Below are 26,199 nucleotides of genomic sequence, written 5' to 3'. Positions count from 1 at the left end.
TAAAGTTCTGGATGTGTCCATTTTTATTTATAAAAAAAATTGCCAACACCATTCTTTCGAAAGCCAAATTTTTGTTAACTCTTGCAAGTTTTATGTATGCCGACAAGAGACTTCTTTTTTAGTTGGCATGATTTAATTCTTTATTGTGAAAAATTATATTAAAAAAAATATATTATTTTTGCAGTAAAATATTTGCCAAGAAAATAGAACGACTTTTTGACGCCAGTCAAAACACGGACTCGTTAGAAAACGCATCCCAACTTTTTAGGTAAGCATGATTTTAATGAATAGTGATGATTTTCTTTTCGGATATACCGAGTAGAATACCGTTTAACATTTAACAGAAATTTTGTGTTTACATGTTACAGGGGGGGGGGGCACAACACAACCGTCCCCGCCCCTTCACGCCAACCCGCCCCATGCAAGCACAGAATTTTTGTGAAATGTTAAGCGGTATCCTATTCGGTAAATGTCAGAGCGTTACTTATGGAAAAACGGTTAACTAAGCTGCAAAAGCAACTGTTAAATTACACAAGTTCTATAATTGAATACCTCTCCACAAAAAAGAACGAAAAACATGAAAATATGTTTTTGTAAACTGCTAGTGAAAAAATTACTGACAGCAATATTTTTACTATTAAATGAGATGAAAACTTTTTATTCTATGAAAAATATTTCTTGTTTTTTAAAATGTCTGCCGTGTATTCATGCGCCTTATGAAACATCAAGTGATTACACGTGTGCATGCGCGAATGTACATTTCAGTAAGAAACTGATCGTAGCGTAAACAAAGGTAGTGAAATGGTGCAAAATAGTCCCAGGGTCCAGGGGTTCATACCATCCAAACGGTAAATTTGTGACAGGTTTGATTATCAGATTCGTTGTCAGTGACCGCGAATATCCATAGAGAACCAAATTAGGGTGGTCGTGTTCTTTTTTTTTTTTTTTACAAAGGCATCACCACTTATCAAGGCCAAGAGGCCACTCGGGGATAAGGGTTCTGTTGTAGCGTAAGGTAATATTTACCATTGTTTTAAAACAATTGTAATTTAATCGATTAGATAGAGCGAAAAACGTTCTTTAAAATGATATATAAAGTTATTATAACGTAAACTTATTTGAAAATACATAATTTTGATATCACAATTAAAAATTCTATCTAATAATAAATGCATATCTATTTACCTTAACTAGGTACCGACAAAATGAATACCGATGCTCAAAATGTATAATTAAAAATTCACCAAAAATTAATCAATTTTAATGAAATTTTCAGTATTTATCAAATAATGATCGCGGAATATAATGAACGAATTATTTTTTTTTTTTTAAATCTTAGTGGAAACGTATTATTTTTTTAAAACAAAAAATAGTTTTACTAAAGTTATGGTTTTCAGTTGTAAATAAGAAACACAAAACTTTATTTTTATTTTTTTTATATTAATAAAGCATCGTAATTTGTAACAATAAAAAATAAAATTATTTTTACAGGAACATTACAAAAAAGGCCCCTAAAGTCCGTATTAATGAATTCGATATAACTCGGAGAAAAATGAATTTCTCGAACTACCAGTATTACCATTGAATTAAGCATTGTTTATTTAATATTTTCACATACACACACGCACACACACACACACACAAAAAAACATTATAATAGCAAAAATATTTCTACTTTTTTTTTAAATTAAAGATTTCACATAATTTTTACTTGCAAGACTTGCAATAATTTCCTAGCTCGCAAGAATGTGAAACTTTCGGCGTAACATAATTTTTATATAATATTGGCCAATAATAAAAAAAAAATTAATTTAAAAACGGGAACATAAAAAAATAATTAAATTAAAAAATGGTAAAATTTATACAAACGTTTACAATAGAAATATACGGATGCACGTCTGGGGGGGGGCAGCACCTCTCCTTCGTTTCAATTACATGATGTCATTCTCGGGCAGCTTTTCGGCTGTCTCAGATTTTGGGCCTCCGTATATTCCGTATTTCCCAAAGTATGGTTTGTTGTGCTTTTGTGAACGACAAATACACCCGGTTTTGGGTCTAATTCAGCTATTTTTTTGTGCAAATAAGGTGTTTTTTTTTTATTATTTAATTCAATATTTTAGGATTTTACTTCACTAATTATCTTTGAAATAGACCCAGAAAACTAATATTTATCTCTAAAAGGATTTTTACAATGAATTTATTTAACTTCAAAATTTAGCTGAATTGGTTAGCCCGCCGTGAAAACATTTTTCATAACTTTTTTTTTTATGTATACAAATATTTTTCTTTGGGAAATTAAGTTTAATCCTTAATCTTTTATATACAATCAAAAAGTAATCGGAAACCTACAAAAAAAAAAAAAAAAAAAAGGATAAATCGGCTTTCAAAACTAGGTCCCCCTACCTTCATTTGTTTATTTTTGCATGATGTGCTAACGGTTATATCTCATAGGATTAGCAAATCTCTCGACAAAGGCTTCATTTCTTGTGCAATTGCTCTCGACATATCAAAGGCCTTTGATAAGGTTTGGCATAAAGGCCTACTACACAAGATTTCCAGCTACGGTATGACTGGAAATGTTTTCTCGACCATTAAATCATTTCTCTCTGATAGGCTCATAAGAGTAGTGGTTGATGGGCAGAAATCAGAGGCCCACAGTATTAATGCTGGAGTCTCTCAGGGGTCCATACTGGGTCCAACTCTCTTCCTGATCTACATCAATGATCTCCCAAAACACATACTAAAATCTTTCGTTGACTTCTATGCTGATGACACAACCATCTATGGCAACACATCAAAGGCTGTAAATGATGTTCTCTCTGATTCTCCCTTCTCTGATCTTGAGCGCGTGGTACAGTGGGGAAAGAGGTGGCTGGTTATTTTTATTAAACCACTACAGACTGGAGGTCTCTTCTTTACTCCTCACATTCCATGAGCGATGCTTCTGACAAGGGGGAAGGATTGCTGTATTCTTAATCAGAATTCATCCATCTAACACTTTATTTTATCTAGTTTTTGATGTTGAAGTAGTATTTTTTTTTTTAGCTCCTTACGTCAAAGGGCTTCATTCTTTGTCAGGAGTGATTTCCATAAAACAACAAAAAAAATAATTAGAATTTTCATAAACCAATCTAAAACTTTTCCGATTTTCAGATGCTCGTTTTGCAGCAAGTTGCTTATTCCGAAATATGCTCGGAGAATGAAATGTTTACCAAGCAGGTAAGGAACTTGAGTATTTTTAATGTTGTAATCTGTAAATGAGCAAGGTTATAGGGAGAAGGGAAAGAGTCAGCAGGAAGGGAGTTCCAGAAGCCCGCAATAAAAACCTACTATTACAATCTGGTATTGTTGTATCGTAACAGTTTTTCTGTTTATGTTGTTATGCCGCTAAATAGATATATACACTCTGGCTTGTTCTGGCCGTTTCGACAATAAAACACAAAAAGGTGGAGGTTGGGTTGACAAGCTAATGATGTAACGCTCGTGCAGCTCTCTCTCTCTCTCTCTCTCTCTCTCTCTCTCTCTCTCTCTCTCTTTGTGTTCGTTAGACCTCTTGCTTTTATTGACAATTTCTTCCTTTGTACTATCAGAGGTCAATATGTGTGTACAAGTCTGACCTAGTATTTTCTTTGTTCTCTGCTAACCTGGAATTTGTGTGAATAAACGATCTCCAAATTCCTTTATCCAACACTCTAAAAAGTCCAAGTGAGGTTGGGGTTGACTAACTAACAATGTAACAATTGTGCACCTCTCTCCGTCTTTCTGTCATTGTGTTCGTCGGACTTCTTACTTTTATTGAGAATTTCTTCCTTTGTTCCAACAGAGGTCAATATGTGTGTACAAGTCTGACCTGGATCTTCTTGTTTCATCAGAAGTCAATATGCGCACACAAGTCCGGCCTAGATCTCTTTGTTCTATCAGAGGTTAATATGTGTGTACTAGGGTTGGATCAAATACAATTGTAATTGTATTTGTATTTTAACATCACAAGAAAAAGTAATTTGTATTTGTATTATGGCATCCAGGAAAATAGTATTTTGTATTTGTATTTGAGAGAGAGAGAGAGAGAGAGAGAGAGAGAGAGAGAGAGAGAGAGAAGGAAACTTTCAGAGCTCTAATGATAATAAAATGCAATGAGGACATGATATAGAATGTAATGTAGATGTCAAATTTGGAAGGAAATATTTATTTTCTTTTTCTTCTTTTTTTTTGCATATTTTCAGATTTCTTTATTACTTTGAAAAAAAAAAGTACTTATATTTATTTTTGTTTCAATCAGTTATTGTATTTTTATTTGTATTTTGAGATTGAGGAATAAAAGTATTTGTATTTTTAGACTTAGGAATTAAAGTATTCGTATTTGTATTTCTGGTAACCTAAACGAAAGTATTTGTATTTGTATTTCAATTGTTAAAAGTCAGTATTTGATCCAACCCTAGTGTGTCCAAGTTCAACCTGGATCTGTTTGTTTCATTAGAGGTCAATATGTGTGTAAAAGTCCGACCTGGATCTTCTCGCTCCATAAAAGGTCAATATATGTGTACAAGTCTGACCTGGATCTTCTTGTTTCATCAGAAGTCAATATGTGCACACAAGTCCGACCTAGATCTCTTTGTTCTATCAGAGGTTAATATGTGTGTACAAGTCCAACCTGGAGCTCTTCATTTCATCAGAGGTCAATATGTATGTACAAGTTCAACTTGGTATTTTCTTTGTTCTCTGTTAACCTGGAATGACTTTAAAAGACTGCAGCCTGTGCTGAAACATGAGGGTTTTTTGGTTATGGCATGGCATACAATTTGGAGTGATGGTTACTCAGACCTGAAGAGTGCAAAGAAAACATCAATTCTGTTAAATATGTTTCAATATTACATGAAGGACTCCTACCAATATTCTCAAATGGTAAAATGAACCAAGTTAACTTCCTTGTCATTCTCCTAGGGCGACACAGCATTGGTTGAGCCAAAATGGGAATAATAAACTTCCATGGCCAAGTCACTTCCCAAATATGAACCCAATTGAAAACTTTTGGAACATATTAGACCAAAACCTTCAAAAAAAGAAAAGGAAACCATGAAGTCGTTTTTAATATGGGGGGAAAACCAGCTCCCCCAAAAAAGGGGCCCCCCAAAAGAGGGGACTCTGGCAGTATCCAAATAAATAGTAATTGAAGGGTTTCCCCCTACATTTACAAATTACGAAAATAGCATGTAAAAGTCGCTCAAATAAAAGTTAGACACGACCGCCTTTTGTAAATTATAGATATTATAATCTAGGGAGTATATAAAAAGTTCTAAGATGTGGTGACTCCCCCTCGATTCCCCACCCCCCGGAAAAAGCCTTTGCTGACATACAAAAAAAGTGCTCACACAAGCACACATTTTCGCTTTTATTTAATAGATAATTATTTTTGTTTTATTCTCACCTTCATTATTATTCCAATCCATATTAGCTTCGTTCTCTGGTCTGATTATAAAATATGCAACGTCGTTTCCTAATCTGTCCTTAAACGAACATTCCACCCTCCATCTCCAGGTATAACCTCTTCCACCTTAACTTCACATTTGTACATGATTACTGAAATTAGCCAATTGCCCACCAATGGACATTCATTTGCTATTCTACAGTTACATTTTCTCTCCAAATTTGTTTCACCTTTTGTTTATTTTACTTATTCATACTTTATTTATTAATATTTTGATAATTTTATTTATTATAGTGTTGCCAAGATTGGCAGTGATCGAGAATGAACGTTTAACTATGTTCTTTTTAATTATTTTACTTAATCTATTCTCTGGTGGAAAGTTTTTATCAATTATTTTGTAAGATTTCTTAGGTGTGTTATTTTGAACGTGTTCACTGAAAGGCGGATTAAACCAGAGTTATTTCTTCTTATTTTTATCACATTATTCTTGATTTCATTCTTTTTATTCTTATTTTTATATCTGTTTTCATTCTTTGCATTTCCTCTTCCTTTCATTGTTGTATGTGATTTGTTCTGCTATTTTTATCATTTACCTTCTATATGTATTTGATTTTCTCATGGTATACTGATCTAATTAGGGCTTTTTGTCAAATAAATTTTCATTTTGAGATAGCCCAAATATTCTTTTTGATAATCTGGAGATAAAAGCTTTTTTCATACACTTGAGATGATTTGATTTACAATGTAATCTATACAGAGTAATGTTTGATTTGGTTTATAATATGCTTCGTAAGATTTAGAGTTACATCTAAAAAGTTCACCATCTTACAATAGTTGTCTATAGTTATTTCTAAATTATGTTCATTAAAACATAATTTAATTTCATTTGAATTAACTAGAAAACAATGCATCATCCCTATATAGACCACCCCCCAGTTAAACCTGATACTTTTTCATTTATCACATTCAACCTACCAGATCAGTTACCTGGGCTGAGTCTGGTGATCCATCATAATATCAAAGTATTTCTCTCTATTTTTCCTTGTCCATAATTCATCATTATATCTAATTAAGGTTTTCTTTGCTGGTTTTATCATTCTAGTTTAGTTACTTCTGTTTCATTTTCTGTTAATTTATAGAATAGATCAGGAGTTTTTGATGGGTAATAAGAGTCAATATTAAACATAATGGGTTTTTTTTGCTTTTTTTTTGAGTTTTCTGAAACCAATCTATTATCTCCCCAGAGGAAATTATTTTAATTCATCTATCATCGGTAAAGCCATGTTTTCCATGTCGTCACTTAGCAACAATAATAGAACAACAGGCTGTGAAAATTCTACTCTGGGTAAGTTGATAGCATGTTATTTTTTTGTATGAAATGGTCTGTAGGTTCAAACTCCGCACATAAATTAAAAAAAAATTTTTTTCATTAACTACAAACTTTTTTTTGTATGACATGGTCTGTAGGTTCAAACTCTGCACATAAATTAAAAAATTTTTTTTCATTTACAAACTTTAATGTTCTTTTATTTTTAGGTTATCGGTCAACAAACACGGACACATCATCTACTACCATGTCCCTGACACGACGTTCGATATAAACGATGACATTCTCCAACTGAAGTCGCAGCTTTGCACCTGGCGAAATGTGTACTGGCGGATATGGGGCACTGTCAACTACCTGATGTGCATGAGGTGTGAAAAACGATTCCCGTGCTACCATCTCGGCCATTGTGACTATCACCCTGAGAAGCCACGCTTCAATGACTCCAGCAGGGATGATCCGTCAGACCCTGTTGGTATCTACCCCTGCTGTCATAAGAAAGTGCCGAGGTTTAATCCGACAAGTTTAGACAAAGTAACCAATTTTCTTTTTGTTTAGAAAATGAGAGAGAAGCGGGGGGAGGGGAGAAAAAAATGGAAAGAGAAAGAGAGAGAGAGAGAAAGACAAAGAAAGAAAGAGAAAATAGAGAGTGAAAGAGAGATAGAGAGAGAGAGAGAGAGAGAGAGAGAGAGAGAGAGAGAGAGAGAGAGAGAAAATGCCGAGGTTTAATCCAAGTTTAGACAAAGTAACCAATTTTTTTTTTTTTGTATTTAGAAAATGAGAGAGAGAGAGAGAGAAAAGGGGGAATGGAAGGAAAAAAGAGAAAACGAGAGAAAGAAAGAGAAAGAAAAAAGAGAAAGAGATAAAGAGAGAGAGAAAGAAAGTGAAAAAGAAAGAGAGAAAGAAAGAAAGAGAGACAGAAAGAAAGAGAAAAAAGGGAATAGAAGAAAAAAGAGAAAAAGAAAGAGAAAAAAGAAAGAAAGAGAAAAAGGGAATAGAAGAAAAAAAGAGAAAGAGAGAGAGAGAGAGAGAGAGAGAGAGAGAGAGAGAGAGAGAGAGAGAGAGATCACAGTCCCGCGGTTTAATTCAATTTAAACAAAGAAAACGATTTTTTGAAAATGAATTTATGTTTAGCGATACTTTCTCAACTGTTGCTGCTGTTAATGATTCGAACGCCAAAAAAATCTATAATGCAAAGAAAAGAAGAGAATTTAAATTCCGTCAAATCGGTGAAATGATAAAATTGTCCGGGTCTTCCTGGTGGTGTCCTCGGTCTTAGGCTTCCGCTCCACCACCTCCATAAAGTTGTCCAATGCATTGAGCTGCGTCCTCAAGTGTTGAACCATCCGGATTTGCCTTTTGAGGGTGCTGGCAATGGTCCTGGCAATGGTCCTGTTGTCATGTGAGGTGGCATGATGTGGCCCTCACTTGAAACCACACCAAAAACTATAACTGTGGCCGGAAACTTTGTTTTTATCACCCTGGGTACACCCTCATCTGCCCCCCCAGCCCTCTGTGGTCTCGGGCGACAAGATCAAAGTATAGTATCTGTTCCGGCAGATACTGCAAGCTATGACTAGCTAGGACTAGCTATGACTAGCAAAGACCAGATGTGGGGGCAACCCCACATGCTTGACCTTTAACCAGCTCCCATTTCCCTCCTCTCGGGAGCTGGTCCCTTTTTTCCCTTCCCCCTCCCTTCACTCCTCACATTAAAAATTGGCCTTGTGCCTAATTTGCTCGGTGGGGGAGCAAATAAATACAATCTGTTCCAACCCTTCATACCAACAGTTACTATCCAGCTCCCATTTCCCACCTCTCGGGAGCTGGTCCCCTTTTCCCTCCCCCCCTCCCTCTCTCTCCACATTAAAAAACGGCCTTGTGCCTAATTTGCTCAGTGGGGAAGCAAATAAATAAACCCTGGCCTTCTTGGCCCGGGATCAAAGATCAAAGTGTAGTATCAGTTCTGCAGATGCTGCAATGAAAGTGGGGCAACTTTCATTGCTTTTGAAGCAATCAGTGTTTGGTCAATGTAGAGGAAACCCTTCATACATGACAATTTCGACCCTACCAGGGTGGGGGGAGCTGGTTCCCCGCCTCCTCTCCCCACATTAAAAAAAGACATTGTGTCTAATTTACTCTCGTGGAAAGCAAATAAATAACATCACCCGGTTATTCATGGCAATCCAGCAATGCATTTTAAGGGTGCTGGCAATGGTCCTGTTGTCATAAATTGGATTGGTAGAGAGCATGAGTTGGACAGTGGCGCATCTCCAATCCGTCATCTTTTCTAATAATATCTTGCAGGGTTGCAGAGTCCGGGATCATATTGTGAATCTTTTGGGTGGATCAGAAAGCATGCCGAGTTCATCCGCGGTAACTCTGGACCAAATATACAATGACTTATTGTCTCATCGAGAGATTGTGTGCGTTCCTTATGAAAGGGAAGAGATTCCCGAAGAGTAAGTAAAAACACTGGTTTTTTTTTCTGCGTCAAAGAACATGTTTTGCAAATATTTATTTTATAGGAATCAAACTTTTATATATTTTCGCACTTTCACAAATTTATATATACTAGCATTTCAGCCCGGCGTTGCCCGGGTGTTTGGAGGTGTCTGCTAAGCAAAAAAAAAAAAAATTTTTTTAACTTTGACGCCTATTATGACCCCTTAACATTTATTGTTTTATGCTCAAATCAAGTTATTAAGTTAGATCCATGTCCAAGGAACCTATATCTAAAATTTCAAGTGTTTAGACTCAAAATTGGCGGAGGAGTTTGGTAGAGTTCTCAAAGGTCAAATCGTTGAACTTTGACCCCTTAACAGCCAAATTTCTGGCTGAAAACGGATTACAAAGATTTTCCCAAATCTCAGTACCCTGTATATCAAATCTCGAGTCTGTAGAATGAAAATTGACAGTTATTGCATAGGGAAATGTATACAGACACACAGACACGTTCACTTTTATAGATATATAGATAGATAATCATTGTTATAATAATTTAAATACCTGCAAACACGAGTGTTTCATCCTTTCGGGAATCATCAGTGCAGGGAGTTACAATTATAGCCGGTCAGGAGATTCAAACCCGGCCACAAAGTCATCTCTGACTCCATTAGCTAGGAACAAACCGACACAGCCAACGTTATCCACGAGAAATACAGTTGAAATATACATTTATATAAATGTCTAGTCGGCTAGAGTGATCTGATGATTCTGACAGCATGCGAACCTAATTGATTGACTTTAATTTCAACTTAGAGTGCTCGATAATAAAAATGATAAAAATCGAGTTCTTAAAGAGGCTGACATAATTATATATATATATATATATATATATATATATATATATATATTATAAGGTAAAATTAAAAGCCAAGAACAACAGAAAAAAAAATTACTGTTGTTTAGAGTTAAAATTTGTGTGAAAAAGAAAAAACAAACAACAAAAAAAAGAACTTTATTTCTTTTGTTTGCATTTAATTTTACTCTATATAAAAAAAAAAAATCTCGCATTGTTCTTGGCTTTTAATTTTACCTTATAATTTTCTTCAACAATGCTTCAAGCAAACTACAACCTACTTATATATATATATATATATATATATTCCAGCAGTCTTGCGAGATAGCCTAATGGTAGAGATATACGCTTCGTTCCACGAGGTCCCGATTTCAAATCTCGCTAGATTCAGCCACTCTGATGAGTCGTAGACAATTAAATACATGTCAGTGATTAATAATATTTTAAAAATAATACATATGCTACTCCCCATTTGGAGTTACCAAATTGGTTACAAGGAAAAGTATTCCCAACTTGCATTTAGGTAAAAATGCACTTTCGTATAATTCATTCAAATAAGTATTGCAAAAACAAAAACAAATAACAGCCCGTTTCTGCTCAGGCCCTATGTATTGTTCATAACTTTATGTGCATATGTATATATGTATATTAAAATGTTTGACTCATGTCCAAGTAACCTACATCTAAAATTTCAAGTGTTTAGACCTAAAATTGACCGAGGAGTTTGGTAGAGTTTTCAGAGGTCAAATCGTTGAGCTTTGACCCCTTTGAAGCCAAACTTCTGTCCGAAAACCAATTAAAAAGATTTTCCCAAATCTCAATGCTCCTTTATGTTAAATCACGAGTTTGTAGACCGAAAATTGAGAGAGTAGTTTGGTAGGAAAATGTACACACACAGACACACACACACACTGACGATTTCACTTTATATATATATATATATATATATATATATATATATATATATATATATATATATATACTTATGTAGTTGTTCCTCTTCAAGTGAGGAAAAGTGAATCTGATGTCGATTCAGCTCCTCCAGAAAGGATCACTTTTAGATTCAAACAAAAATTTAAATGTCAGTATCTTTTCTGAACGATGAAGAGTAAATAAAAACACTTTATTCTTTTTTTTTTTAATCTGCGTCAATCTTAGTTGTTATTTTCACATTTAGTTGACAACGGGAGGTAACTCTAATAAATTCAGAGTTACCTCCCTTGGTCGACCAAATTCTTATTTTACGGGATTCAAACTTTTATATATTTTGTAGATGAGGATTTGTATTATCTGATTTATTCAGACTACTATTCTCATCTTAGTTGTTATTTTCACATTTAGTTGGCAAAGGGAGGTAACTCTAATAAATTCAGAGTTACCTCCCTTGGTCGACCAAATTCTTATTTTACGGGATTCAAACTTTTATATATTTTGTAGATGAAGATTTGTATTATCTGATTTATTCAGACTACTATTCTCATCTTAGTTGTTATTTTCACATTTAGTTGACAACGGGAGGTAACTCTAATAAATTCAGAGTTACCTCCCTTGGTCGACCAAATTCTTATTTTACGGGATTCAAACTTTTATATATTTTGTAGATGAGGATTTGTATTATCTGATTTATTCAGACTACTATTCTCATCTTAGTTGTTATTTTCACGTTTAGTTGACAACGGGAGGTAACTCTAATAAATTCAGAGTTACCTCCCTTGGTCGACCAAATTCTTATTTTACGGGATTCAAACTTTTATATATTTTGTAGATGAGGATTTGTATTATCTGATTTATTCAGACTACTATTCTCATCTTAGTTGTTATTTTCACATTTAGTTGGCAAAGGGAGGTAACTCTAATAAATTCAGAGTTACCTCCCTTGGTCGACCAAATTCTTATTTTACGGGATTCAAACTTTTATATATTTTGTAGATGAAGATTTGTATTATCTGATTTATTCAGACTACTATTCTCATCTTAGTTGTTATTTTCACATTTAGTTGACAACGGGAGGTAACTCTAATAAATTCAGAGTTACCTCCCTTGGTCGACCAAATTCTTATTTTACGGGATTCAAACTTTTATATATTTTGTAGATGAGGATTTGTATTATCTGATTTATTCAGACTACTATTCTCATCTTAGTTGTTATTTTCACATTTAGTTGGCAAAGGGAGGTAACTCTAATAAATTCAGAGTTACCTCCCTTGGTCGACCAAATTCTTATTTTACGGGATTCAAACTTTTATATATTTTGTAGATGAAGATTTGTATTATCTGATTTATTCAGACTACTATTCTCATCTTAGTTGTTATTTTCACATTTAGTTGACAACGGGAGGTAACTCTAATAAATTCAGAGTTACCTCCCTTGGTCGACCAAATTCTTATTTTACGGGATTCAAACTTTTATATATTTTGTAGATGAGGATTTGTATTATCTGATTTATTCAGACTACTATTCTCATCTTAGTTGTTATTTTCACATTTAGTTGGCAAAGGGAGGTAACTCTAATAAATTCAGAGTTACCTCCCTTGGTCGACCAAATTCTTATTTTACGGGATTCAAACTTTTATATATTTTGTAGATGAAGATTTGTATTATCTGATTTATTCAGACTACTATTCTCATCTTAGTTGTTATTTTCACATTTAGTTGACAACGGGAGGTAACTCTAATAAATTCAGAGTTACCTCCCTTGGTCGACCAAATTCTTATTTTACGGGATTCAAACTTTTATATATTTTGTAGATGAGGATTTGTATTATCTGATTTATTCAGACTACTATTCTCATCTTAGTTGTTATTTTCACGTTTAGTTGACAACGGGAGGTAACTCTAATAAATTCAGAGTTACCTCCCTTGGTCGACCAAATTCTTATTTTACGGGATTCAAACTTTTATATATTTTGTAGATGAGGATTTGTATTATCTGATTTATTCAGACTACTATTCTCATCTTAGTTGTTATTTTCACATTTAGTTGGCAAAGGGAGGTAACTCTAATAAATTCAGAGTTACCTCCCTTGGTCGACCAAATTCTTATTTTACGGGATTCAAACTTTTATATATTTTGTAGATGAAGATTTGTATTATCTGATTTATTCAGACTACTATTCTCATCTTAGTTGTTATTTTCACATTTAGTTGACAACGGGAGGTAACTCTAATAAATTCAGAGTTACCTCCCTTGGTCGACCAAATTCTTATTTTACGGGATTCAAACTTTTATATATTTTGTAGATGAGGATTTGTATTATCTGATTTATTCAGACTACTATTCTCATCTTAGTTGTTATTTTCACATTTAGTTGGCAAAGGGAGGTAACTCTAATAAATTCAGAGTTACCTCCCTTGGTCGACCAAATTCTTATTTTACGGGATTCAAACTTTTATATATTTTGTAGATGAAGATTTGTATTATCTGATTTATTCAGACTACTATTCTCATCTTAGTTGTTATTTTCACATTTAGTTGACAACGGGAGGTAACTCTAATAAATTCAGAGTTACCTCCCTTGGTCGACCAAATTCTTATTTTACGGGATTCAAACTTTTATATATTTTGTAGATGAGGATTTGTATTATCTGATTTATTCAGACTACTATTCTCATCTTAGTTGTTATTTTCACATTTAGTTGGCAACGGGAGGTAACTCTAATAAATTCAGAGTTACCTCCCTTGGTCGACCAAATTCTTATTTTACGGGATTCAAACTTTTATATATTTTGTAGATGAAGATTTGTATTATCTGATTTATTCAGACTACTATTCTCATCTTAGTTGTTATTTTCACATTTAGTTGACAACGGGAGGTAACTCTAATAAATTCAGAGTTACCTCCCTTGGTCGACCAAATTCTTATTTTACGGGATTCAAACTTTTATATATTTTGTAGATGAGGATTTGTATTATCTGATTTATTCAGACTACTATTCTCATCTTAGTTGTTATTTTCACATTTAGTTGGCAAAGGGAGGTAACTCTAATAAATTCAGAGTTACCTCCCTTGGTCGACCAAATTCTTATTTTACGGGATTCAAACTTTTATATATTTTGTAGATGAAGATTTGTATTATCTGATTTATTCAGACTACTATTCTCATCTTAGTTGTTATTTTCACATTTAGTTGACAACGGGAGGTAACTCTAATAAATTCAGAGTTACCTCCCTTGGTCGACCAAATTCTTATTTTACGGGATTCAAACTTTTATATATTTTGTAGATGAGGATTTGTATTATCTGATTTATTCAGACTACTATTCTCATCTTAGTTGTTATTTTCACATTTAGTTGGCAAAGGGAGGTAACTCTAATAAATTCAGAGTTACCTCCCTTGGTCGACCAAATTCTTATTTTACGGGATTCAAACTTTTATATATTTTGTAGATGAGGATTTGTATTATCTGATTTATTCAGACTACTATTCTCATCTTAGTTGTTATTTTCACATTTAGTTGACAACGGGAGGTAACTCTAATAAATTCAGAGTTACCTCCCTTGGTCGACCAAATTCTTATTTTACGGGATTCAAACTTTTATATATTTTGTAGATGAGGATTTGTATTATCTGATTTATTCAGACTACTATTCTCATCTTAGTTGTTATTTTCACATTTAGTTGACAACGGGAGGTAACTCTAATAAATTCAGAGTTACCTCCCTTGGTCGACCAAATTCTTATTTTACGGGATTCAAACTTTTATATATTTTGTAGATGAGGATTTGTATTATCTGATTTATTCAGACTACTATTCTCATCTTAGTTGTTATTTTCACATTTAGTTGGCAAAGGGAGGTAACTCTAATAAATTCAGAGTTACCTCCCTTGGTCGACCAAATTCTTATTTTACGGGATTCAAACTTTTATATATTTTGTAGATGAGGATTTGTATTATCTGATTTATTCAGACTACTATTCTCATCTTAGTTGTTATTTTCACATTTAGTTGACAACGGGAGGTAACTCTAATAAATTCAGAGTTACCTCCCTTGGTCGACCAAATTCTTATTTTACGGGATTCAAACTTTTATATATTTTGTAGATGAGGATTTGTATTATCTGATTTATTCAGACTACTATTCTCATCTTAGTTGTTATTTTCACATTTAGTTGACAACGGGAGGTAACTCTAATAAATTCAGAGTTACCTCCCTTGGTCGACCAAATTCTTATTTTACGGGATTCAAACTTTTATATATTTTGTAGATGAGGATTTGTATTATCTGATTTATTCAGACTACTATTCTCATCTTAGTTGTTATTTTCACATTTAGTTGACAACGGGAGGTAACTCTAATAAATTCAGAGTTACCTCCCTTGGTCGACCAAATTCTTATTTTATGGGATTCAAACTTTTATATATTTTGTAGATGAAGATTTGTATTATCTGATTTATTCAGACTACTATTCTCATCTTAGTTGTTATTTTCACATTTAGTTGACAAAGGGAGGTAACTCTAATAAATTCAGAGTTACCTCCCTTGGTCGACCAAATTCTTATTTTACGGGATTCAAACTTTTATATATTTTGTAGATGAAGATTTGTATTATCTGATTTATTCAGACTACTATTCTCATCTTAGTTGTTATTTTCACATTTAGTTGACAACGGGAGGTAACTCTAATAAATTCAGAGTTACCTCCCTTGGTCGACCAAATTCTTATTTTACGGGATTCAAACTTTTATATATTTTGTAGATGAGGATTTGTATTATCTGATTTATTCAGACTACTATTCTCATCTTAGTTGTTATTTTCACATTTAGTTGACAACGGGAGGTAACTCTAATAAATTCAGAGTTACCTCCCTTGGTCGACCAAATTCTTATTTTACGGGATTCAAACTTTTATATATTTTGTAGATGAAGATTTGTATTATCTGATTTATTCAGACTACTATTCTCATCTTAGTTGTTATTTTCACATTTAGTTGACAAAGGGAGGTAACTCTAATAAATTCAGAGTTACCTCCCTTGGTCGACCAAATTCTTATTTTACGGGATTCAAACTTTTATATATTTTGTAGATGAAGATTTGTATTATCTGATTTATTCAGACTACTATTCTCATCTTAGTTGTTATTTTCACATTTAGTTGACAACGGGAGGTAACTCTAATAAATTCAGAGTTACCTCCCTTGGTCGACCAAATTCTTATTTTACGGGATTCAAACTTTTATATATTTTGTAGATGAAGATTTGTATTATCTGATTTATTCAGACTACTATTCTCATCTTAGTTGTTATTTTCACATTTAGTTGACAAAGGGAGGTAACTCTAATAAATTCAGAGTTACCTCCCTTGGTCGACCAAATTCTTATTTTACGGGATTCAAACTTTTATATATTTTGTAGATGAAGATTTGTATTATCTGATTTATTCAGACTACTATTCTCATCTTAGTTGTTATTTTCACATTTAGTTGACAACGGGAGGTAACTCTAATAAATTCAGAGTTACCTCCCTTGGTCGACCAAATTCTTATTTTACGGGATTCAAACTTTTATATATTTTGTAGATGAGGATTTGTATTATCTGATTTATTCAGACTACTATTCTCATCTTAGTTGTTATTTTCACATTTAGTTGGCAAAGGGAGGTAACTCTAATAAATTCAGAGTTACCTCCCTTGGTCGACCAAATTCTTATTTTACGGGATTCAAACTTTTATATATTTTGTAGATGAAGATTTGTATTATCTGATTTATTCAGACTACTATTCTCATCTTAGTTGTTATTTTCACATTTAGTTGACAACGGGAGGTAACTCTAATAAATTCAGAGTTACCTCCCTTGGTCGACCAAATTCTTATTTTACGGGATTCAAACTTTTATATATTTTGTAGATGAGGATTTGTATTATCTGATTTATTCAGACTACTATTCTCATCTTAGTTGTTATTTTCACATTTAGTTGACAAAGGGAGGTAACTCTAATAAATTGGTCGACCAAATTCTTTTTTTTTTTTTTACACATATGAAAATACAGCGAAAAATAAACAAAACAAATCCAAGAATATGAAACCATTTTTTCTCCTTTCGTTTTCAAGATGGCGACCAACATGCCTGACGAAGGTCGAAGGCTACATTGACTGAAACGAGATGAGAATAATATTCTGATCAGAACAAGTATAACAGACAGACATTTTGTTAAGCAAAGTTATGATGAGTTTATCTTTATGTTAGCAAGGAGGGGGGCACCCGGTTTTGCCCGGTCGTAAAATACACTTAAATATGATATTTTCGTTTTTCCAGATTTCATATATATTATTATAGATTTCATATATATTATTATAGATTTCATATATATTGTTATAGATTTCATATATATTATTATAGATTTCATATATATTATTATAGATTTCATATATATTGTTATAGATTTCATATATATTGTTATAGATTTCATATATATTATTATAGATTTCATATATATTATTATAGATTTCATATATATTATTATAGATTTCATATATATTATTATAGATTTCATGTATATTATTATAGATTTCATATATATTATTATAGATTTCATATATATTGTTATAGATTTCATATATATTATTATAGATTTCATATATATTATTATAGATTTCATATATATTATTATAGATTTCATATATATTATTATAGATTTCATATATATTGTTATAGATTTCATATATATTATTATAGATTTCATATATATTATTATAGATTTCATATATATTATTATAGATTTCATATATATTATTATAGATTTCATATATATTATTATAGATTTCATATATATTATTATAGATTTCATATATATTGTTATAGATTTCATATATATTATTATAGATTTCATATATATTATTATAGATTTCATATATATTATTATAGATTTCATAAGTAAAAAAAAGTATTTGGGTGCCAACGATTAGCGTTAGATGGATATATTCCAACCCATGAAACAGCAATTCTTCCCCCTCTGTCACAAATATCGCTCATGGAATGTGAGGACTAAAGAACAAAATAAGGGAAACGAGGTGGACTTCCATTTAAATTATAGTTTGGTTGAAATGTAGTTTTTTTTTTTTTCTACCAAATTGCTTGAAGCCTACTTTTTTATAGTCATAAAAGTATTAAAATATTACAATTTCTTAGAATCTAATATATAAAACACTATGTTTGTCTGTCTGTCTCCATATTTTCAAACTCTATCTCTTCTAAAACTAAATATCGTAGAGCGGCGCTAGGAGCCTTTCACAAGAAACACTCGTCTAGCTGTAACCACTATCAATAATTCCCCCCACTCTTTATCTGTGCCTAAACCTAAACGTAGATTCCATGAACAAAGCTTTTTTATTAGAACTGCACGCCTGTGGAATTGTCTTCCGTTTTCCTGCTTTCCGGCTGACTACAATATGGTTGTCTTCAAGTCTAACGTAAATAAGTTCTTGATGAGCCGTTCCATATAAGTTATCAAATTTAACAAATTTTCATTACTAATGATTATTATATTGTCCAATTTCTACTGTACACTCTTTAACCCTTACCCTTGAGTGGCCTCTTGGCCTTGATAATGTGTTGATACCTATGAAAAAAAAAAAAAAAGAAGAAAAAGTCCAATGTGAACAAGTTCTAATTGAATCGTCCCCCTAAGTAATCCAAGTTACAAAATTCCCACTGTTTACTATGCTAAAATCACAATGACTAATGTATACCTATTAACCCTTATCTTTGAGTGGCCTCTGGGCCTTGATAAGTGGTGACACCCATGTAAAAAAAAAAAAAAAAAAAAAAAAAAGGAGCCTCAAATATATATTTTTAATTTGTCCAGATTTTGTATATTTTATTATAGAGTCGTGATTTTAAAAGTAAAAAAAAAAAAAAAATATTTGGGTGCCATCAGCTAGAACCAAAATCAAAACTTATTTTGTTTGATTTCTTTTGCATGGTATTAACCCCTGAACTCTGGGACTATTTTCCATTTCACAGACGTAGCCTTTATTTATGCTATGCGTGAGCATGAACGAAAACTGTTATATATGCATTCGCGTACCAAACTGCCTTGTCAAAAAACCTTTAAGCCAATAAACACGAAAATAAATACCCCTTCCTCAGGTGGCCAGAAAGTGGGTGCTCATTTCAAGCTTAATTTACATGGAAAAGTGATCACCCACTTTTCGAAAAAAAAATTTCTTCAGATCATGAAAACTATTTTGGTACTCCTTGGGCGTTGAGTTCCATGGCGACCCGCAGAATTATTTAATGGTCGTTCCCTTAGTACCCCCTAGTCAAGGCTAACGCATGCGCACGTAACATTTATTGTGCTTCAGCATTAAATAACCCAAAAGGCAAATCAAACGTCATTATATTTGGTTTAACATCAATGTTACATGCTGGCATGTGTTGGACAACTTTTAGAAATTAATTTCTAGCTAACCCATCTCTGGCCAGGTCTTTATTTCTCTTTTTCTCAAATACATTATCACTTTCATTATTTCTTTTTGGTTTTCTCTGCTAACTGATCCTATGATCCAAACATTTATCACCCTCACATGGCAGGATGATATGACCCAAGGATTGGGAAGTGAGATTTGAAGAGCTAGCATGTTAAAGGTACAGTACTCCGGCCTGAAAAAACTCCTTGGGTAGTTCTGACATCATTCCCAGTAGGGGCGCCTTAGGCAATTAATAATAAACTAACATCTTCTCAAAGGAAGAGGGCAAAGCCTGAGAAGGTGACCCTCCTAGAACTGCACATGATCAAGCCATATCTCAGTCACCAAGTCATCTAACGTTGACAATCGAATAAACACGCAGACACAAATCAAGCACGTGTATGCAGCACATAAACAACGTTGTTGATTTGACACGATATGAACCCAGGTCACTTCCTTTTGGCCTTTGACACGACATGAACCCAGGTCACTTCCTTTTGGCCTTTGACACGACATGAACCCAGGTCACTTCCTTTTGGCCTTTCGCTTCCATCTTTCTTTTTTCTCTTTGCAATCCTGACACGCAACTGAGACAACGCATTTTTTTCTCAGTCTTTCTCCCGTTCGAACATGTTTTCCCTCACATATACACACCCACATGTACACACGCACATACGCACACACACACACGCACGCATATACACATCCTCATACGCACACCCACATGTACGCACGCACATATGCACACACACACACGCACGCATATACACATCCTCATACGCACACCCACATGTACGCACGCACATACGCACACACACACACACGCATATACACATCCTCATACACACACCCACATGTACGCACGCACATAAGCACACACACACACACACACGCACGCATATACACATCCTCATACACACACCCACATGTACGCACGCACATATGCACAGACACGTACATATATTCACGTTCACGTATATACACTCACATTCACGCGCACACACACACACACACACGCTAACGTACACACATATATGCACACATACACGCACAAGTACGCACACAACATGCGAAACGTCACTTCCCCTGAAAGGAATTTCAGACATGCGCAGTCAGAACACTCACCCCAATATAAAAGTCCACTATTCAACTTCCGCTTTCTTCCCTTTCGCCTGGTTTCGTCAACCAGGCATGTTCGGCGTCCATAGCTCTTGGTTTGAAGACTTTTCCATGTGGACGACTGCTATCATGAACACACGGTTTTGCTGAAGCAAACACTCCCTTTTCTATTTTCCTTTCTACGTGCGGGACGGCCATTTCTCGCCCTTGACTCCATTTCTTTCTTTTCCACGCATGTAGTCGTCAACGCCTGAATGAACACGTGTTACACCTAAACCATTTTTTTTTCAACAGAAAATAAAGGACATGACTATATATTATATAAGATAATTAATAAGATACAGTTAAACTTTCATTCTTAACCGCTGCCAATCTAGGCAATACTACAATAGGTTTTATTAATCATTAAATAATGAAAATTGTGAATACTAATAGGATTGAATAAGTTGAATTAAATTGTGAGAGAAAATGCAACTGTAGAATAACTAACGAATGTCCATAGGAGGACACTTGCTAAATTTCTGAAATTGTGTACATATGTAAAGTTATTGTTTGCTTCATTCCATTCGTTTCATTATTTTATATCCTAGTCCTCTACACTCCACACATGTGCAAATATGAATCCTAATGAAAAAAACTAGCATTCAAAGCTGGTGACGTTACTACTCTACCAACATGACACACATATGAACTGATTAAAAATTAAAGATAAACTAAGATGAAGGTACAAAATGTATAACGATTTTTTTCCTATTCCGACCTTTTTTGACCCCTGAAAAACTATTTTAACCGGCTAAAGACCCATAAAAGAATGGTCCATGAAAATCCAATCATTTGAGGCCCCCCTAGTGCCGCTCTGTGACTTTTAGTTTCAGGAGAGATACAGTTTGAAAATATGGAAAATAAACCCCCAACTACTTTTTTATTTTTATTTATGAGTTACTGTTTATCAAGGCCAAAAGCTAGTCAAGGATGAGGATCAATGAGATTAAATGTTTGCTATGATAGCCTGCAAAAAAATCCAATCATTTGAAGCCCCCTAGCGTTGCGACTTTTAGTTTCAGTAAAGGTAGAGTTGGAAAATATTGAGACAGACAGACAGACAGACATAGTGAGTTTTATAAATAAGATTTACTGAATTTTTGTTAAGTAAAATTACTGTTACAATAGGTTTGAGAAATTTATCTTCTTTTTCAGGGAAGAAAAAGTGAACGTTTTTGCCAATGAAGACTTTCAAAAGCAATCTTCTTCAACGTTCAAATCGGCATTTTTAAATCACAACGCGGGAGATCACGAAAACAAATCAGATGTGAGTCGGCGTTTTACTTTATGAGTTCATAATCTAATATATAAAGTAAAACCATTCTATTGCTTCATTTCAATATTTGATTCTGGTTAGCCAATTCATTTTGTTAATCGTTACAGCATGTTGCTATGAACAAATTAGATATAATTAAACATTTTACTTTATTAGTTTATAATCTAATATATAAAGTAAAATCATTTTATTTCTTCATTTCAATATTTGATTCTGTTTAACCAATTCATTTTGTTGATTGTTACAGCATGTTGCTATGAAAAAATTAGATATAATTAAGCATTTTACTTTATAAGTTTATAATCTAATATATAAAGTAAAACCATTCTATTTCCTCATTTCAATATTTGATTCTGGTTAGCCAATTCTTTAGGTGGATCGTTACAGCATGTTGTTATGAACCATAAAATGCAATTAGAACAAATACATTGAGGACATTGCCAAGGCTGCTGCAATGAAGGTAGGCTTCCTCTACCATGCTAGAAAATTAGTCATACCATAGAGCAGCGTTTCTCAAAGTGCGCTCCACAGAGCCCTGGAACTCCATGAGTGAGGTTGAGTTGCTTTAAATGTTGAAATTGGGGCAAGGAGAGTCGGGTAGAAAAACAACACGAAAACAAAATAGAGAAATATGAAAACTTAAAAAACAGATCTGACCCATGAAAGTTATGATGTAATCCTTCAAGATTTTGAAATTGGGGCAAGGAGAAAAACATCACCAATACATGTGATTTGAATATTTTTTCTGTTTTTTTTTTTATTTCATTTTCTCAAGAACTGTAGACTTTACAATAAACTTTGGTTTTCACAAGATTCTGACTTTGACAACCAAATCAGCAGCCCAATTGAAAGCGAAGATGAAGTGGGAGATGATGAAATTATCAAAGGTAAGTGGAGGTCTGGTTAGTACTTTATTTCTTCGGTCTTTCCATCTTCCTTTATCCTTCACACCTATTTTGATAAAAAGCTATAGCAAACATTTAAATGACTATTTTAACCACAGTTCCTGATTTCAAAAAACGAAAAATTAAAAGGTAAATATCTCTATATATTTTAAAAGCAAATTTATTATGTAAATTCAAAAATATATATTTTTCTCTACTTATTTCTATCTCTAACCCATATTAATTTTCTTATAAATTTTAAATCCAGACCTTTTATTTCAATTTTTTCAGATTCATCTGCCTTACTTTTAATGCTAGGTTTATTTATGGTGTCTTTTAAATTCAATAAAAACCCTTCAAAATTTGCTGATGAGGAGACCTTGCTTATCAAAAATCTATATATAATTATTGTACATAACTTGATGTATACCACAATAAAAAAGCATTGTTTTCCGAAACGATCGTACAGATAATTGATTTTGTTGTTGTTCCTTCTTATGAAACGGATTTTTAATTTAATTATAATTTGATTTTTAAATTTTAAATTATCAATCACATTACTTAATATTGTATTAGCTCTAGGACATTTAACTATCGAGCTTATTATATATCTAAATTACAACGAGCACTTTCTATTTCCTGTATTTTAATTAAACTAGTAATTTTACTGTTACATTAAAATACACTCAGCTCTTTAGACTATTGTTCTAATCTCCTTTAAATTATATATATATATATATATATATATATATATATATATATATATATATATATTAGTGATGGGACGATTCCAATATTTTTCCCGATTCCGTACTAAATTCCCGATTTCGATTCTTTACAAATCTCTAAATATTTGACTATAAAAGTGTTATTTTATCCCGATTACCGTAAAAACACATCTTGAATGTGCCGATATTTTCTCAAACGTAAAAACAGACTTGTAAGTTTAAATCAATAAATATTTATTATTTTATTGGAAGATTTTTCTTTAAGCAAAATCAAATAAAAAAGATTATTTAAGGAATCGGTTTTGGCATCGGAAAATGGACTCAATTTTTTGCGATTCCGATACCCCAAAAAGCTCCGGTTTTTCCGATTCCTAATTCTGAGTAATCGTCATAACACTAATATATATGTATATATATATATATATATAAATATATATATATATATATATATATATATATATATATATATATAACTACTTAATTTACTCACATAAAATTAATATACGAAAGTATAGATTTATGTGTAAACTTTAAGTATTTACTTCAAAAGGGCTCAATACGTAGGTAGAGCTAGTTAGTAATTTATAAAATATATATGGCGATTCGCACATAAGCCTGACGAATCCTAGAGTGGATGAAACGCCGAATATTCAGTGTAGCTTAATCGCTATATATATTTTATAAATTACTATATATATAATTTATATATATATATATATATATATATACATATATATATATATACAAAATAGCCATCATCAAAAACCTTGTTAACCGCGCCAACCTAATCTCTTCTGATAAAAAAAAAACACCTCCTCAAACTAAGAAATATTAAGCAAATATCATAAATAACGGATTTTCAAATTCTATTGTCGACCAGCAAATAAAATTAATGTTTCAAAACAATACAGCACAACAGCAAAATCCCAAATGTTACCAGACTTTAAATTAGAAGAAAAATTATAATCCATTATCATCTATAATATAAATCACCTATCTGTTTAAATGTATGTATGTATGTATGTATGTATGTCTAAAACTTTCGACAGAGGCAACGGATTTTCACAAGATCAGTATCATTTTGAAGCTCGACCCTTCAGATGACAAATATCGAAAAATTGGCCAAAAACATTAATTCCTTCACCCTCAACTCGGCAGTTTTCTTCAACATTTTTGCAAGTCATCGTCTCCTTTCAATTGACTACCCTTAATTTCAATGCTCACGACTTCCTGTTTTGCAATGGATGCATCAGCTAAGATATTAGGTTTCTGTTCACTCTCTTTTCCTCCTTCGCATTATGGGTTCAAACCTGCCTGCCTACTACCACTTTTTTTTTTTCTTAATATCTCTCTCTACCCGGACTGCATTATAGAGCAAGGTAAGTTTATGAAATGCAAATAATTCTCAGTGGTAGTTTAACTGTTGAATTTCATAATTTTTCCAGTTTGAAGACAATCATAGTATCATTACTTTTTAAACTAACTAAGATTAACAATAAATATTTTTTAATCATCTACATCATAATTCAGGTCATAAAATTAACAAATCATCCACATCATAATTTAGGTCATAAAATTAACAATAAATATTTTTTAATCATTGACATCATAATTAAGGTCATAAACGGTTAAGAATGGCTTTCTAAAATCTTGTAAAAGTTTGAATTATTTGAAATTATCTTCCTTGTCCTGCAAAATGGTGCCAAGAGATTGTCAATCGTCGTTTAGCCATAAATTTTGATTTTCTTTCCTTTTTTTTTTTTCAAATAAAACTAATTGATCAATTTACACGATTTTTGCAGTACGATATTTTCTTTTCGTAAAGATAAAGTTTTTATAAAAAGTTTTTTGTATTTTTTATTTTTTTCATGTGTTACTGACTTGCAATAAAAGTTCTTATTTATTGTTTTTGGATTTTTGTCTTGCAGTTCCAAAACGGCGCTTTCAGAAGGCACATATTATGGTCGATCCTCAGAATATTCTGCTTGACACACCGGAATTCCAGTGAGTACAAAATTCGATTAAATTCCATTGTGGTTCAAAATATCATCATCATCATCATCATGAAGTCTTTCATAGCTACACAGAATTGAAAAGTGCGAGTCATCTAGTATCAAGTTGCAAGGTTTGTTTGGGGAATGGCTACTACACAGCAAGACATGATGGAGTATGTAAGTACCTCCACTGGACCATCTTTAAAAAATTAAACATCCAATGTAGCAGCAAATCCTGGGAACATTAACCTGAAAGAACAGTTGGAAACGACTTATATACCATACATTACGACCATGTAATCCCTACAGCCACTTACCTTGAAAATGCTGCTGTGAAACCTGACATAGTTATCTCTTCTCTATATAAATAAAATGAACTCATTTTTTCCCGTCTGATTTTGACATTAATAGGATTAAAAATCAAGATATTTCATGCAAATATAATATGCACAAACGGCAGAACAATATCTGAGGTGTGTTATAGGCTTATTATTTCTCAAATTCCTCGATAATCTTAGATTTCTTACTTTTCCTGCTGAGAAGTCACGGCCAAAATCGGTTAAGATCAATGGAAGTGGTAAAATATTTTCTCTCTAATAAATTCCTCCTCCCCCTGCCACCACTTAACACCGTTTGGGGATTGTTCACAAGGAACAGTTGAGAAGAGAACACCGGTTTGGCTTCGTAGTTCTTTC

General features: G+C 32.8%; 1 protein-coding gene across 4 annotated transcripts in view; it reads left to right on the top strand.

Moving 5' to 3' along the window:
• LOC145269118 (SANT and BTB domain regulator of class switch recombination-like) overlaps window positions 1–26,199 on the top strand; it is a 126,046-nt gene that overhangs the window by 76,193 nt on the left and 23,654 nt on the right. For all 4 annotated transcript variants that reach the window (XM_080124714.1, XM_080124713.1, XM_080124712.1 and 1 more), the window contains exons 10-16: window positions 185–268; window positions 3,154–3,219; window positions 6,962–7,283; window positions 9,057–9,211; window positions 21,778–21,889; window positions 22,674–22,785; window positions 25,439–25,514. In XM_080124714.1, the coding sequence (XP_079980840.1) occupies window positions 185–268; window positions 3,154–3,219; window positions 6,962–7,283; window positions 9,057–9,211; window positions 21,778–21,889; window positions 22,674–22,785; window positions 25,439–25,514 (927 nt within the window). The remainder of the gene's footprint in view (window positions 1–184; window positions 269–3,153; window positions 3,220–6,961; window positions 7,284–9,056; window positions 9,212–21,777; window positions 21,890–22,673; window positions 22,786–25,438; window positions 25,515–26,199) is intronic.

The sequence above is a fragment of the Euprymna scolopes genome, chromosome 45 (genome assembly GCF_053919585.1).
Source record: "Euprymna scolopes isolate OS-2025 chromosome 45, ASM5391958v1, whole genome shotgun sequence".
In the NCBI taxonomy this organism is placed as follows: domain Eukaryota; kingdom Metazoa; phylum Mollusca; class Cephalopoda; order Sepiida; family Sepiolidae; genus Euprymna; species Euprymna scolopes.
This window is presented reverse-complemented; position numbering and strand designations above follow the sequence as displayed.